Genomic DNA, 17,195 nt, shown 5'->3' with positions numbered 1-17,195 from the left:
GAGTGTCAATTAGGAAATCACAAAGTGAGTTTTAATTTTTTTTCTGAAAAACAAAATGTATTACTTTGTAAATAATGCTATCAATATAATATCTATGCTGAACAAACAACACTTTTCTGAAATTAAATTAAAAAATAACAGCAATGTTTTCCTTATTTACAGCCAATGTGTCTAAAGATATTTACAGAGGTCCAGTTTCAGACATTCAAAAAAAAAAAAAAAAAAACTTGTGTGGTGCTCACAGAATCAACACATTTACACACAAAATCAGGTTATTAATTTTAGGTTAGAACAAAAATATCTTTAGGAAATGCCCTGAAATAAATCCTGTGACACACAGAATTTATGCAAAATGAATAATGACTAGCAACACTTCTGGACATGGATAAGGTTTTAAGATAAAATAAATGTATTTTCAATAAGAAAGTTGAGTTACAACAAAAACAACATCAACAGACCAACTAACTGATCCAAAAATAACGTTAAGGTCATTGTCTTCGGAGACACTTGAATGGCCATACACTCAATTCATACCTACTATTTTACAACAGAGCATTCATCAATGCATTTTAGCATCCTTATGCCAATCCTGACAATTTCTTTCCCTCTAAACAACTACACTATGCTTACAAAAATATGTACTTTTTTTAGGCATAAGATTCATCAAGACATTCATGCACAAAAACATTTGCAAAAGCTCTTTAAAGTCACTCTCAACACAAACATTGAGGCATTACATGCAAATGTGCAGCAGTACTCCATACCCACAGTCTAGTGCACATTAAAACAGTATTTGCAGGGAAGCCTGCAATGATCAATATCACTTAGCCTCAATGAAAGTACACAGCACAGGACAACAAGAAGAGGATTTAATCAAGGCCACACACTGACTGTGAGGGAACTGAAATAGCAGTTAGCCGGGCAGTTAGTGCTTTATTATCAGGGCACAATAAAATGAATACACAGCTGCTTTGCCTCCTTCAACCCCATGTTCTGTTACAGGACATGAAGTAGCATTCCTCTGTATGGTAATCAACTCAAGACACATAGTAAGAATATGTGCAACTCATTTCCGACATGTCCTGTGGGGAGTTTGTTTCTTCTGGTTTTCAATGCGACATCGACTTCTTTCATCAAGCCAGGGCAGCTCAAAATTTCTGGCAGACAGCAAATGATTGTTATATGACACTTAAACAGTATTAAAAGCAGTTATATGTTAATCTGAAGATATTTCTTACTGTTGAGGCAAACTGGGCAAAGGCCGACCAAATGCCACTACTGGCAGAAAGGGTGTTACCATGATGGCCTCCACTGTACAAGAGGAAAGTAATGTGGAACATATAAAGAAAATATGGTATATAATATGATAACAGCTTTTTGCATTTATAAAATCAATAAAAAAATAATATTTTATAAAATGCATCTAAGACCCATACCATTGTCCACATCAGGATAAAACGAGAACAATTCTGGCTCGCTCTCCTGAACATTTGTCTTTTTCTTCTCCATGCGCTGCTGCAGTCTTTGAAGTATACGCTGTTCACGTATTCTCTGAATGTCCCATCTAACAAGAGCATGCAAATCAAAAGCAAGTGTTGTTTCAGGCAGTTAATAACTGTACATAAACAGTGAACTTTTTATTTGAAAAATATTACTATACAGGTGCTGGTCATATAATTAGAATACCATCAAAAAGTTTATTTCACTAATTACATTCAAAAAGAGAAACTTGTATATTCATTTATTACACACAGACTGATAGATTTCAAATGTTTATTTCTTTTAATTTTGATGTTTATAACTGACAACTAAGGAAAATCCCAAATTCAGTATCTCAGAAAATTAGAATATTGTGAAAAGGTTCAATATTGTAGACACCTGGTGCCACACTCTAATCAGCTAATTAGCTCAAAACACCTGCAAAGCCTTTAAATGGTCTCTCAGTCAAGTTTCGTAAGCTACACAATCATGGGGAAGACTGCTGATTTGACAGTTTTCCAAAATATGACCATTGACATCTTGCACTAGGAGGGCACGACACAAAAGGTCGTTGCAAAAGAGGCTGGCTGTTCACAGAGCTCTGTGTCCAAGCACATTAACAGAGAGGCGAAGGGGAGGAAAAGATGTGGTAGAAAAAAAAGTGTACAAGCAATAGGGATAACCGCACCCTGGAGAGGATTGTGAAACAAAACCCATTCAAAAATGTGGGGGAGATTCACAAAGAGTGGACTGCAGCTGGAGTCAGTGCTTCAAGAACCACTACGCACAGATGTATGCAAGACATGGGTTTCAGCTGTCGCATTCCTTGTGTCAAGCCACTCTTGAACAACAGACAGCGTCAGAAGCATCTCGCTTGGGCTAAAGACAAAAAGGACTGGACTGCTGCTGAGTGGCCCAAAGTTATGCTCTCTGATGAAAGTAAATTTTGCATTTCCTTTGGATATCAGGGTCCCAGTGTCTGGAGGAAGAGAGGAGAGGCACACAATCCATGTTGCTTGAGGTCCAGTGTAAAGTTTCCACTGTCAGTGATGGTTGGGGGTGCCATGTCATCTGCTGGTGTTGGTCCACTGTGTTTTCTGAGGTCCAAGGTCAACACAGCCATATACCAGGATGTTTTAGAGCACTTCATGCCTCCTGCTGCTGACAAACTTTATGGAGATGCAGATTTCATTTTCCAACAGCACTTGGCCCCTGCACAAAGCTTCCAGTACCTGGTTTAAGGACCGTGGTATCCCTGTTCTTAATTGGCCAGCAAACTCACCAGACCTTAACCCCATAGAAAATCTATGGGGTATTGGGAAGAGGAAGATGCGGTATGCCAGACACAACAATGAAGAAGAGCTAAAGGCCACTATCAGAGCAACCTGGGCTCTCATAACACCTGAGCAGTGCCACAGACTGATCGACTTCATGCCACGCTGCATTGCTGCAGTAATTCAGGCAAAAGGAGCCCCAAATAAGTATTGAGTGCTGTACATGCTCATACTTTTCATTTTCATACTTTTTAGTTGGCCAAGATTTCTAAAAATCCTTTCTTTGTATTGGTCTTAAGTTATATTCTAATTTTTCTGAGATACTGAATTTGGGATTTTCCTTAGTTGTCAGTTATAATAATCAAAATGAAAAAAAGAAATAAACATTGAAAATATATCAGTCTGTGTGTAATGAATGAATATAATATACAAGTTTCACTTTTTGAACGGAATTAGTGAAATAAATCAACTTTTTGATGATATTCTGATTATATGACCAGCACCTGTATTTGTTGTGCAGAACTCATTTAAATTTGGAATTGATATCTTTGTTATTATATATGCATATATTTAAGTAGGTATGCTGAATATCGATGAATTTTAGTCTCAAGTAAATATTTCAAGTCATGCAAGGATCATGTGACACTGAATGCTACAGTAATGGCTGCTGAAAATTCAGCTTTGCCATCACAGAAATGTGGATCATTTGGATTACATTTCAAACTTTAGTTCAGTTTATTTTAAATTGTAATAATATTTCACAATATTAATGTTTTTACTGTATTTATATGAAGCCTTGGTAAGCACAAGAGATTTCAAAACCTCTCAAAAAACATTTGAATGATTCTCATGTGCATGAAAAAGCTAAAACAAAAGGGTTAAAATGGGTTGATGCCACAAACACAGATCAGGAAAACAATAGTCTAAAAATAAATCTCACCTTTTTCGTCTCTTCTCATCCAGTTCTAACTTTGCGTGCCGCTTCAGAAAAACACCGTCATCAAGATTCTAAAGGAAAAAAAGATAGAAAAATGACAAATAGCCTCATAACTTAAGGAATAGTTCACACAAAAATGTACATTTTGCCGCCATTTACTCAATCTCAAGTTAATTTTTTATTTTTGAATGCAAAATATATTTTCAAGAACGTTGGTAACCAAACAAGTTGCTGGTAACATCGAAACAAATACTATGGTCGTCAAGAGCTACCATCAATTGTTTGGATACCAACATTCTTTAAAAAAAAAGCAATTTATACAAGTTTGTAACAACATGAGTGAAGTAAAATGATTTTACGTTTAATACATATATGATGCAAATGATGACTCTTACTTCAGGAATGTCAACAGCATCTTCCTCCTGAAGGGGTTCCATGATGTTTTCCCTCCATGATGGGACTAAGGAAATATTTTGTTTATTACAATTTGTAAATCAATGTTTACAACTGCCATTTTGCATTTGAGCCAAGCACGTACTTGCAACATCCTCTTCCTTCTTTGGAGACTCATCCCGTAATGGAGAGGCCGGAGGTTGCTGCCAGCAGCAAAGGTACATCTCAGTTGTTGTCATGTACGGAAGATCTTCCGTTTCTTTGCTGTCTTCTTCTCCCTCTGGCTGCGGGTCCATCTGCCCGGATGATTTCACGACATTTGTCTTCTCTGGGGTCTCCTTGTTTCGTAGGTCACGCTGACATGGTGATGTCCCTTCCGTCTCTAATTTTTGGGGGGTCATTTTGGAGGTCTTACCCCTTGACCTCTGATTCTTTGGATCTAACAAGTTGAACTTCCTAGGCAGAGTATTCACAGGTCACAAAGGTCAAGCAGAAGCCACAAAAAGTGACCAACAGGTGAATTTCCCAGTCTTACCTCTTTTGCACTTTGCCACTTGACTTAGATGCCTGAGTTTGAGTGCTGTCACCTGATTGTGTTTCCCAAAAGTCATCTGTGTCAGGAACCCATCTTTCTAGTGGCTGGAAGAGCCTCTTGTCACGAGGTTCCTTACTTAACAACTGCAAACGGCGCTCCATCCGCTCAATACGGGCAAGCAACTGTTTCAAAGCAGAAAAAATGGATAGTATAAACCATTAATCAATTTTATGCTGCTAAATCAGAAAAAAAAACAATGTCATGAGTCAATATACCACAAAAGATGAACTGTAAAATATCATTCAAATGTTTGGGATTTGTAAATTTTTTAAAAAAAAATTATATATATATTTTTTTTTTAAATGAAAGAAGGGTCTTGTGCTCACAAGGCTGCATTTATTAAAAAAAAAAAATACAGTAAACTGAGTATTATTGTGAAATATTATCAGTTATTTTAAATAAATTTTTGAAATATTGACAGTTGTGCAGCTCAATATTTTTGTGGAAACTGTGATGCATCTTTTTTCCAGGACTTTTTGGAAGAATGGAAAGCTTTTAAATTTGTGATCATTTAAAAAAATCTTACTGACCCCAGCGCTTGCATACATACCGTGTCTCTGTCTGATTTGAGTTCATCTATTTCCTTGTCTTTAGACTGCAGCTGTTGCTGTTGTTGCTCTATCAAGTCCAGCTGAAGCAAAAGCAGCTGTTTCAGGCAAGTGGCTTGTGCGTGAGGATGACTGGCGAGTTTCCGCATATTCGTCCTTTTGCCCTCCAAGTGTTCATTAGACACCCCCATAGTCTCTAACCCTTTTGCACTTTTCTCACCCACGGGGTCTCTAGAATTACTATGTGAATTCATGGATACAAACTCTGGCTTGTTATCAATGGCGTTGGTCTGTCCAAGAGGAGTTTTACTTTTTACAGGGGTGCCTTCACCCCCCATTTGTTTAGTTTGAGATGACAGTGTTTCTGTGCCCACAGAGCCAGCCTCTGAAGCGACAGCCAACTCTCTGCCAGGCTTTAAAGGCAATGAGGTCCGTTCAGCTTTCCCACCCAGAGTCTTGTCCAAGATCGGATGCTGTCTGGTCCTGTCAGGAGTGTCACCAAAAGGATCTCCAATCTCTCTTTGGACACTAACTGGGTGTATTGTTTGAGATGGCCTTAAGTCACAGTTGTCGGAGTACAATCCCACTTTAGAAAAGCATTCGGGTCGCATATTCATGGCGAACAAAAGCCTCTACTATAAGAACCATGGCTCCTATAGAGTTGATATCAACAATGGTGTGTCTGCAAACCTGTACAAGAATATAAATCAATAAATTAGAATCAATATCATAACAAAGTGACGGATATGTTGATTCCAAAATCATTGTTTTGAGGATCTCTTTGAATTCTGGGGAAGTTTGTGGACTGTAAGAATATCCTTCCTGTCTATACATGACCCAAACCTTCTGTATAAAGTTAAATAAATCTACTGGGTAAGCATAGACAAAATAAAACATTAAAACCATTCACATAATATATTTTAGGATATTAAGTTGTTTAACAGTCTATAAATCAGATGTTTGGTCATAAACAACAGATTACTGCAGCTCACTACCGGTTGGTATTGAGTGAAGACATGCACACATCTATTACAATAATACTAAAGCTACAAGCGAATCTGCTTATTAAACGCTATGATGCATATCGTTCAAGAGGTATGAACCATTTTAACTCGGAGCTAATAATAAATAGCGCGCCTCCATTTTGATCCTCATTGCTAGCTAGCCGCTGTTAGCAAAAAGGTAATCAAATATTAAGTGGTTTTCGCTGCACTAAGAGTTTGAATCCTTGCCGCATTTCTTACAGAGTTACATTTCGCTCACGGCAAACACCTAATGATCTGAAGAAACGCGTTGTGATTAAGCATTTTACTTTACTTTTATTGTTGTTTGTCCCCCATTTTCTGGCTTGAATCTGCACAATGTCTCAACCTAGGAGCGCGTTCGACTCAGTGCGCATGCGCCGTCTCAGGACGTGTTTACATTCAGAGTGACGAGTCTTTCCAGCGATATTAAAAGACAGTGTGCGTATAAATTGTTCTATGTACTAAAACTGAGTAAAGTTACTTTAACATATGTAAACTTGTCAGGATAGTTCTGGCATGGGAACGCTAGTTACCCGTCTGAGGGAAAAATATGGAGAACATGATCATGCTGTGCACACTTGAAGCGTCATTTCCTCTGACGTTTTGCACTCCGTTCGGTTCATCATTATTATTATTATTATTATTATTATTATTATTATTATTATTATTATTATTATTATTACACGGATCCATAATTTTAAAGACATTATTTAATTACAATATATGATTATTATTTCACTAAAACAATGCTTGCTTTGTTATAAATGTATCTCTGCAAAATTTATATCCACAAATGTAAGTTCACTAACAGCAACCGATTTCCCCCATCTTTTTAAAATAATTTAAAACTTATCTCAACATAATTTCATCTTCAGTTAAAAAAGCAAGCAGAACGACGTCAATTTGCCATGACTCTTAATTTGTATACTCTCGTATCGTGTTTCTTCTGTCTTCTGCTTAAAAAAAATCCTTATCAGTTTTTGCAAATTAGCGAAAGCTATTTTTCTCTGTATTCTGTTGACATTGATAGTATTGTTGATACTTTTTGTGTGTTTTGTACAAAATCTGTATATTACAAACATGTAAACCTTTTTTCCAGGATACATTGTTTTTGTGTGTTTGAAATTAGTAAAAAAAAATCTACACTCGTAAAAATCGTTCATATGTATTAGCTGATAAGGAAGAATGAAAAATTAGAAAATATAATGATTTCAAAAATCACATTCAAATGGATCTAATTTCACATACTGCTTTCAGCGGCATGAGATGATTTACATGTGTTTAACTAGTGTCACCAGCAGGGGGAGATATAGTACAACTGATAATACTTTTCTAACTCGTTCTCTCGTAGTTTTGATGCAACCCAGAAAGAGGGGCACTTTAAAAAGGAAATCAAGTTGTGTCGTTTTATTTCATTATCCACCGTCTGCATGTTCCAAATGCAGTTATGATGTTAGTGATGTTTTTTTTTAATTACCACTGGGCCACAGAGTAATATGTGTCTTAAACGATATAAACACATACAGTTGTGTAGATATATTGAGGTTCAGTTTAATCAGCTGCATTAGTCTATATTAGACTGCATAACACTAATCAGAGCGCTTTCTCTCTGAGAAACTGAGAGAACCTGAAGCTCATTATCTCACTTGACTTATGCAATCTGAGGTGAGTTAAAAGACTAATGGATCAGATTCAGATCAGTGTGTATATGAATCTGCTTCTCTATGTTCACAAGCTGTTTATGTCCGTATTGCAATATTCTTCTACACAGAACAGAAAAAAGGGAAAAATATATATAAAAAGAGGTAGAGAGAGAAACAGAAGCATAAGTGACTCTTCACTTATCATGGTTTGCATTGCAATATTGAAGCAAATGTGCACATTAGACAGCTACAGATCTTGTGTCATCTGTCATATTCTCTCTGCCAGCATAATTTTCAAAGGCTCTCCTACAGTATGTGTCTGCTTGAGTATTGAATATGTGAGCATGTGCATGATTAATTATTAGATTATGCTGTTCATAATTATAATATCAGTCAATATTTACCCCACCATATGCTGCAGACACACAGGGGTGCCCCTCTCTCCTCATCACAAAGGCTTTCACATCATGGAGAAGAGAGCAGGCTAACGTTTGGCAGGTATCTTTCTAATGCTCTTTGCCATCTGCCAGTCGCCTGGGCGCTTCCCTATAAGAACATAATGTTTCTGATTACTGGGTTAATTTCAACACAGTTTGGCACAGTGGAGACTCTGTAATCTCTTTCTGCACAGTTAGCATGTTTGGCCGCCAGCCTTCAGCCCGATGTTAAATAGGTTCGGGTTTAGCCAAAGGGGTCGATTCAGAACAGTGGATCCTGGAGGTTGGGGAATACTGTGCTCGTCCATATTTTTACATTCACTGATTTCTTCTCTGCCAGAATTAGGACATCATCCCAGATCGCTTTATGTAACAGATCAAAACGATGTATTCAGCACTTTATCAATGCTCTTTTTCTATTCATGCTTTTCATTGGTGGATATCTGTTTCTTTTAGAGCTATACCTCCCTCATTGTTTTGAACTGGCATTTTACTGCCCTGCCTTTAGTCTCCATAAGCTCTATGCGAAACAATGACTTTTATTAATTACCAAAATGTGAATGTGAGTGTGGTCTGAGGGGAGACAAAGGGGTCAGACGTACCTCTTTGGGCCGACAAGCAAATGGGCGAAAAACAAACAAAAAGGCCTCGTAACCAGGTGGAGGGAGTGACTCAGACACAATCAATTCTCCATGAGCTCTCAGTGGAGCTTCGAAAGCCATGGAAACAAAAACAACACTCCTAATTCAGGTTTACAGCTCAAGGACCCGGCCCGTTTTTTATTTATTTATTTTTTTCAACCTCCAAAAACCAACCCTATTATTATTCCTGCAGCGGTTAACTTGTAAAATACTCTGTGTGGGAGGGATGGAGAAAGCTTTTTGAGTTCCATCACAACAAAGTTCACTCTAAGGTGACAAAATCGCTGTTTTTTTGCATGCCAACACCTGGCCGTTATCTAATAGCTAATGAGTCTGTAATAAAGGAGACTAATGGGTTCTGTTCATTTAAACTAATGAAGGTGAATTACCTGGCTTTTGGCACCCTATCCCACCCACATTAAGAGTAGATGTAGAGTCCTTCAGTGTAATTATAAATAATCAAAATGAATTTCACTAAGCTTCTATCAGATATCTAATAATTTTGAGTGATGTTTGAATAAACTAGGACAGCTTTGTCAATTTTTTTTTAATCATGCTTTTCTGTACTTCTAACCTTTTTTCTCTTGGATCTCGCTTTCATTTTCTGTCCTTCCATCTCCTCCTCTGTCCTTTATTCCAATCTCTTCTCCTCTCCTGCAGCGGACCACTTGATTTATGCCTCTCTCCTAGTCTGAGAGTACATAAATACGTAAAGGTTGTAAACTCCCACCATCCATAAAAATGATTAAAGCACCTATTTTGGTTAAATTGGTGCATGCCCACAACTGTGTTTGATTTTCCACCTAAACCAGAGCCATGTGACGTTCTGCCCAAGCTTCCAGGTCTACACACACATTCATACACACCCTTCTCCCAAAGAAGGAAATGAAAGCCAGAACAGGCATGGGAATACATTTTTTTTTCCGATGTCATCTTTTGAAGATGTGTATTTTCTGATATTTAAACCAATAGCTGTCTGGATGGTGCAGGGCTTCCCAGCTTTAGACTGTTTTGATTGATCTGTTATTGATTATTAGAGACAGGTCTGTAGCTATGCAGGCAAGATCTATGAGATCTTTTACCACTGAAACTGCAGTCAGATGTTCAGGATCAGAGTTCTACCTTTGTGTTTCATGAATATGCTATCTGAAAAGGTGGTCATCTTTGTATGTGCATCTGAATATCCATCAGCATGATGCTCTCCAGTCATGCCCTCACTTGGATGAATAGACCTAAGCATTAAAGAAACTAATGAAGCCCATATCTGTCTCATTTGGAGCAGTTTTATATAAATTGCACAAATTAATTGATGAATGCCTTAATTTGAACGGATGATTGATAAAGTGAAGACAATGTTTATGTGTATTTTGATGTCAAAGTATCAAATGTATGAATTAAAAAATGTTGGTGCCTCATTAAAGATCATGTCTTTTTATTATATTGCGCTCTGAAGTACTTCATTTTGATTGGTCAGTCGCGACATCCAGCAGTTTGATATATTCTAAAATCTACCATCACAAATGATAACGCCATGACTGTTGATCTGGGTAACTGTAAACTGTGTCATAGAAATGAGGCCAGTACTGACATAACAGGAATATTGTTGCTATGTTTGTGATATTTATACATTGTAAAATAGACAAAAAAAACATAACCTACACACACACATATATATATAAGTGAATTAAAGGGATAATGTTGCTACAGTCATTTGGTTATATTCATAATATAAACATCTCTTCATATCTGTAGACTGTTGTTTATGCAAAAGGTTTTTATCAGAACTATTGCGTGTAAAACCATGTTACGGAACATGAAGTGTTGCTTAAGTCTCAGTTTTCTCTGGCAAAATCAGATGCATACCTTCTGGTGAAAGAAAGGAGAGAGAACGCGAGTTTTTTTCTTGTTCTGAGAGAGAGAGAGAGAAAAAATGAGAGATAGAGAGAGGGGGCTTCAGGTGTAAAAGCAGTGGGAGATCTTGCTTGGCTCAAGAAGAATGTCAGCTGGAGTTCTGATGTTAATGTAAAAATCCTGGGTGAGTTCTTCACCAAGGTGAATATTCAGTATGCTTTATTCCATAAAATAAATGGCTATAAGGACAAAAGCTAATAGGCACATTCACAAGAGGCCTTAAATATCTTTTGCTGAACTTTTTTTTTAGTTGTACTTTAGGTCCAGACTTGAATAAACATATATATTGTTTGTTTCTGCTGTAATTCTTCCCTTCCCATATGAGACTAACTAGTATCACCGCTCTAAGCTATCAGGCTCTCAGAATTAACTTTAAGCTGTCACTAAACATGTTTGTCTCTTTGTCCTAATATTAGAGAATGGTTAGGGTGGTCACCACACTTCACCTCCTTCTGTATTAATGCCAAGGTGGGTAAGGGTTAAACATTGGGATAAGGAGGCCTACTGTTGCTGACTAACATACCTAGTTTGAGGTACTGTGACCTGGGGTGCACATCTGTCTTAACTGGGACTTCTCCAGACAGCCAGAGATGCAGGCTGCCAGAGCCATCATTACAGGGGTTGTGTGTCTGTCTACAGCGCAGACCATATTTAAAAAGAAAGACTGAGAGAGGAGAATGTAAAGGCACAAAAATAAATCAAATGAAGAACAAAAGTAAGGAAAATGATGATGTTTTTTTATTACTTTTTATTACTATTTCATAATTCTTTTATTGTTTACAAATCTTAAATAGGCTATTTAATAGCAAGTCCTTATGTGTTGTATTTTTCCAATAGACAATAACAGTGAAAACTGTCCAATTTCTTTGTACCCTATATTTTATGGTATTATGGTATTGGTGCCAATCCTGAAAAATATCCATTGAAGTAAAAACTGTGACAACTAGTTCAACTCTTCTGTCTGTGACAGCTGGCATGATATTATGGCAAAATAGTTAGTATTGGAATGCTTCAGGCCAGGTGAGAGAAATATTATATACAGATAAAGGATGAAGACTAAAACCTGAAACCGTTCTTGGCTGTATTCCAGCTCTGCAGCTCACACCGTTATAACCCCAACATGTCGTCACCATCTCAGAAGCCCAATTTCACAAGCAATTTCAATTAACCATAATTAGAATCTTGGCTTTTGACCCTTTCAAACACAAGAGATGAGGGGGTGTAAATCAGATAGGTTCTACGGTGATCAGTAACATATGGGAGCTGGGAAGAAGATGAATGTGCCCATGCCAGAGTCTATATCAATGAGCTGTGGTTTATGCAGCCTGTGATCCAGGTTTAGCATTGTGCCAGGCCTGGGATTGATGTGCAAGATATAAACTGATGTGTTGAGAGGCAAGGGATTTTCTTTTTCATGCTTGTATGTTTCCTGTTAAAAGTGCAAAGCAAGAGCACAAGTGCTTCTTCCCATTTCCTAGATAAGTCCAAACATTATTTTGATAAGACATAATTTCAAGCAGGCAGGGATATGGATTTTATGTTGATGTCCCTGAATATAGAAAACACAGAAAACTACCAGCCAGCATGATGGGATTTCCCTGCTCCCGTTTGAGAGTCTGAAATAAGGATGTAAATGTTTGTGTGTGTGTTCACATGCCGGTAAATGTCATGCTCTTTCTCAGTATGCTTTATCAAAAGGCATGGGACCTTGCATAGCAAAGCACTTAAAATATCACTCACGCATTTGGTAAACATTAGGTTGTGGTGCTTTTGATCACAAAAGTGAGTGTTGAGTAAAGCTCAAATAAGAAAGGACTAATTTTCTGAGAAAACGTTTGTTTTCTTTGCAGGGAAATAAGCAATCTGCATTTTTTGAATTATATCCAGTCCAGGTGTGTGTGTGTGTGTGTGTCAGCATCAGTTTGCATGATTAAGTGAGGTTATTCTCAAACCTTTTTGCAACTCACTATTGATCAGTAAATATTCAGGGTTCAATACAAGTTCAGTTGACAGCATTTGGGGCATAGTTTGATTAGCACAAGAAATAATTTTGACTCGTCCTTTGTTTAATCAAGAAATCTAAATAAACGTTTTCTTTAATCAAGGTTATGATAAAGTACTCACAATTGCAATAGGATCATTTTTTGGAGGGTTTAAAAGCAGAAATGTGGAGCATTCAACATGATGCCACAAATGCTCTCAAATAGGCTTAACCTGTATTGAACTGGGAACATTCCTTGTAATGTGCATCCCATGTGAAATATCTTTTGAGTTTTAAATAACAGAAATGACTTAAACCCGAAAGATTCCTCAGTTAATCTCAAACCTTGAGCACTGATTATGGGCACCTCCCCTTTTGAAGAGAAACAGAACAGTGGAGTATTTCCATTCTCATGCCAAATTACATAAATGTGCTTTCAATTTCACCCTTCTGAAACAATAGATGTTAAACAAGCTAGATTTGTGTCTTATATGCAAGATTATACAATGCTATTCAGTTTCAGAAGTGTCCTGTTTTTTTTTAGCTTGTTACATGTGTAAATACATATTATATGACTATATGAATCTCCATATCAATTAGATTTTTGCCTGTTTTATTGTCCATCAGATAAAAATCGCAAGTCTGATCACTTACAATAAATATCACCACCTCTCCTCAAAATGCCACTTGATTTTAGATATCATTCATGTCTTTAGCACTAGTAGAGCAGGGCTATATTTGCCATTTCTTAGCAGCAGGAACATCTTGATTTACGTGTGTTGTGTGCATGTGTGTTTTTAAACAAAATGTCAAATGATGTCATAGACTCTCAGATCTCTCAGTATATCCTTTTTTAATTATCAGTATTGGAGTGAAACTAGAGGGCAAATGCCTTTCTTTCATTTTTCAGACTGCTTGTTCATACAACATGTGTTCTGCATTCCTCAGGAGAGCAACATACATCAATACCACTAACTCAGCTAACTCAGTGTTGCTATAATCAAAACTCTTATAGCTTTTCCGCCAGTAAGCAGCCCAATGTGATCAATGCCTTGAGTTACAGTTTATAGTTTAGTTAAACCATTTAGCACCTTTGGATTTCAATGTATTGAGCTGGATATAGTATATGTACACATGATGATATTGCTTGACAAGCACCGTAATTCTTTATGTTGACATATTTCATAGTGAAACAAATTTGGACTGGAGATATTGGACTCACACATTTTTAACCATGATTTGCTACACGCTTGTCATTCGAAGGCTGTAGGAGAAGGGAATCTTTCATCTGAAGATTTGACAAAAATTGGTGTAGTTTAACATAGTTGTCAAAAATCTTTGATGACAGTAAATATTAAATTTGGAAAACAACTAAAAGTTCATTTTGTCAGCTGTTAACATCAAAGCTTAAGATGGACTAAAAGATTTCATGATTTAATCTTTCCAAACATTTTTATTTCAGTGGATGTACACCATTCTTTTTATTGAATTGTTTAATAATTGTATGCATGTATGTATGCATTTCCTCCCTCTCTTGGCATCACCTCTCCATATGTGATCTTGAAAGCCTTAAAACAAACTACACTGATGTTCATATTCTTGTGAATAATCTTGAAAACTCTCAGTCAGCAAATGTTTTGGAAGGCATTCAGCAAAGAGTGAAAGAAAACACAACCTGTCAAGTATCAAAGAAGTGTACAGGTATGCATGCATATGTGAGCATGCATGCTCATTCCCATTTTAGTGGCTTTTCAGCAGCACTAGGGGGCCCTGCAGGGCTGTGTTAGTGTGACTGCATGATTTGTGTGTCTGTAAATGAACCTTACCGTGGTCCGTGACAGATTTAATATCAGCCTTGCCCAGTGACATTGACTGTTTCATCTTCTGTTAAAATCCTGATACTCCAACATAACATCAAACCCTCAGTGACCAATAAGCACAATGTGTTCAGTGTGAAGCTGTTTTCACAGAGATTAAAAAGAAAAGGGGAAAAAAGAAAACGAAGGAGGAAAGACAGGTGGACACAACAGTTGCTGCTGTCCCTCAAAGCAATCTGGCCGAAAGGAGAGCACCTGTCAGATGTATAACCGCTTCACGAGGAGAAAGAAAGAGTCTGTCTCTGTGTTGAGTCTCTGTAATGATGAATAAGAGAAATCGTATTGCTCAGATGTTGCTCTTTTGTATCTCAGCAGATTTAGAGTTTAGACTGTAAGATTTCTTGAGGATTCAATAATACCACATTTGTTATCATGGGTGTACAGCAATACACAATAAAGTGCTATATAAATGCATCATTCATTAATCCATTTATATTTGGTTAATTGGTCGATATTGCAGTAAAAAAATAAAGGAAATGTACTCCAGTAATTTTACAGACAATTTGCACAGACAACACTAAAAATGTAATGGGTTTGAATATGGGATTAAAAAAATCAATATTAATATAGCACATCCCTTATTTTTACAGATTATTTTACAGTGATATTTAATTGCATGTTTATTTGATCTATTTTTATTTTTAGTTTACCTTTGCCATCGTCTAAACTTACATAATCTTTAAAAACACAGAGTTGAATACATTTTATAATAAAAATGTAATCTTTAGCAAATCTAAAAATGAACCTCTTTTTCATACTGTACAATGGCCAAATGATGCATAAATTCACTTGTAGAATTTAAAACTGTTGATTTGTGTTTTTATTTTATTTTATAACATAAACATTGAATTATATTATTATTATCATTATTAAGGTTTATCTATATATAGGTAAAGTAGAATTTTAACCATCAGTAGTTCTCAGTTATGCAGTGGTGGACGAAGTACACAAGTCAAGTACTTGAGTAAAAGTACAGATACATATAATAAAATATTACTCCAGTAAGAGTAAAAGTACTCCTTTTTCAATCTTACTCAAGTGAAAGTACAAAAGTACTCGATTTTTTATGTAGTTAAGTAAAAAAGTACTGAAAGATAGATGTTTGCAATTTTATATAGGCTACTTAATTTAATTTTATATTAGCACATATTCTTTTTATAATCCTACTGCTCAAAATACCCGGGTTTTTTTCCAAAATAACCACTATATGGAGTCAAGATATATTTTTGTTGTTGATATGGACTACGCTGATGAGAGTGATGTTAACTGTGAAGCTTACACTGTGATGTACCTGAGAGAAAACAGAGATGACCATCTGATTTTCACCAGTAAGAACAAAGTATTTTAAAGTTTGTTGTTTTACAGAACATCAAAGTTACAGTACAGACCAAAAGTTTGGACACACCTTCTCATTCAAAGAGTTTTCTTTATTTTCATGACTATTGAATATTGTAGAGTCACACTGAAGGCATCAAGGGCTATTTGACCAAGAAGGAGAGTGATGGGGTGCTGCGTCAGATGACCTGTCCTCCACAGTCACCGGACCTGAACCCAATCGAGATGGTTTAGGGGTGAGCTGGACCGCAGACAGAAGGCAAAAGGGCCAACAAGTGCTAAGCATCTCTCGGGGAACTCCTTCAAGACTGTTGGAAGACCATTTCAGGTGACTACCTCTTGAAGCTCATCAAGAGAATGCCAAGAGTGTGCAAAGCAGTAATCAAAGCAAAAGGTGGCTACTTTGAAGAACCTACAATATGACATATTTTCAGTTGTTTCACACTTTTTTGTTATGTATATAATTCCACATGTGTTAATTCATAGTTTTGATGCCTTCAGTGTGAATCTACAATTTCCATAGTCATGAAAATAAAGAAAACTCTTTGAATGAGAAGGTGTGTCCGAACTTTTGGTCTGTACTGTATATATGACATGATAATAAGGCCTGAAGTTAGGAAGAACATTAAGGAAAATATAATTATATTTTCATAATGATTTTTTCTTTCTCAAACCTTGTCTGTGGTTTAAAAACACCCCTGGCCAAACGGGGTGCATCTCTTCCCACTTTGATAATTACTGTAGTTACCATGTTCTGAACATCACATCCTTTCTTTTCTACCCAGGTGTAATCTACATACATATATATATATATATATATATATATATATATATATATATATATATATATATATATATATATATATAGGTGGTTGAATAAAAATATTTGGACATTATAAAAAATTAAAAATCTTAGCTAGACAGTTAGCATCAGCTAACAATATTTACTTATTTTCAGTACGGTTATGAATAAACATTTATGTCTGTCTACTCTTCTAGTTAATCCAAACAATATACATATGTATAACGTTACTGTTGATAAACAATATAAAAACAGACGTCACATAGGACATTTTAATAAAACTGTTTAACATTAGGGCAGCGGGGAATTTGAACGTG

At 36.4% G+C, this 17,195-nt stretch overlaps 1 protein-coding gene across 1 annotated transcript; it reads right to left on the bottom strand.

Moving 5' to 3' along the window:
* Positions 1-5: 5 nt before the first annotated feature.
* On the bottom strand, positions 6-6,829 carry LOC113056172 (male-specific lethal 1 homolog). Its single transcript, XM_026222740.1, has 9 exons — positions 6,544-6,829; positions 5,229-5,916; positions 4,619-4,800; positions 4,229-4,539; positions 4,086-4,150; positions 3,694-3,761; positions 1,437-1,564; positions 1,239-1,311; positions 6-1,157 (listed from the first exon to the last, which is right to left on the bottom strand). The coding sequence occupies exons 2-9, from the start codon at positions 5,841-5,843 to the stop codon at positions 1,067-1,069; spliced, it is 1,533 nt and encodes a 510-aa protein (XP_026078525.1). The 5' UTR covers positions 5,844-5,916; positions 6,544-6,829; the 3' UTR covers positions 6-1,066.
* Positions 6,830-17,195: the final 10,366 nt, after the last annotated feature.

The sequence above is a fragment of the Carassius auratus genome, chromosome 37 (genome assembly GCF_003368295.1).
Source record: "Carassius auratus strain Wakin chromosome 37, ASM336829v1, whole genome shotgun sequence".
Lineage (NCBI taxonomy): Eukaryota > Metazoa > Chordata > Actinopteri > Cypriniformes > Cyprinidae > Carassius > Carassius auratus.
This window is presented reverse-complemented; position numbering and strand designations above follow the sequence as displayed.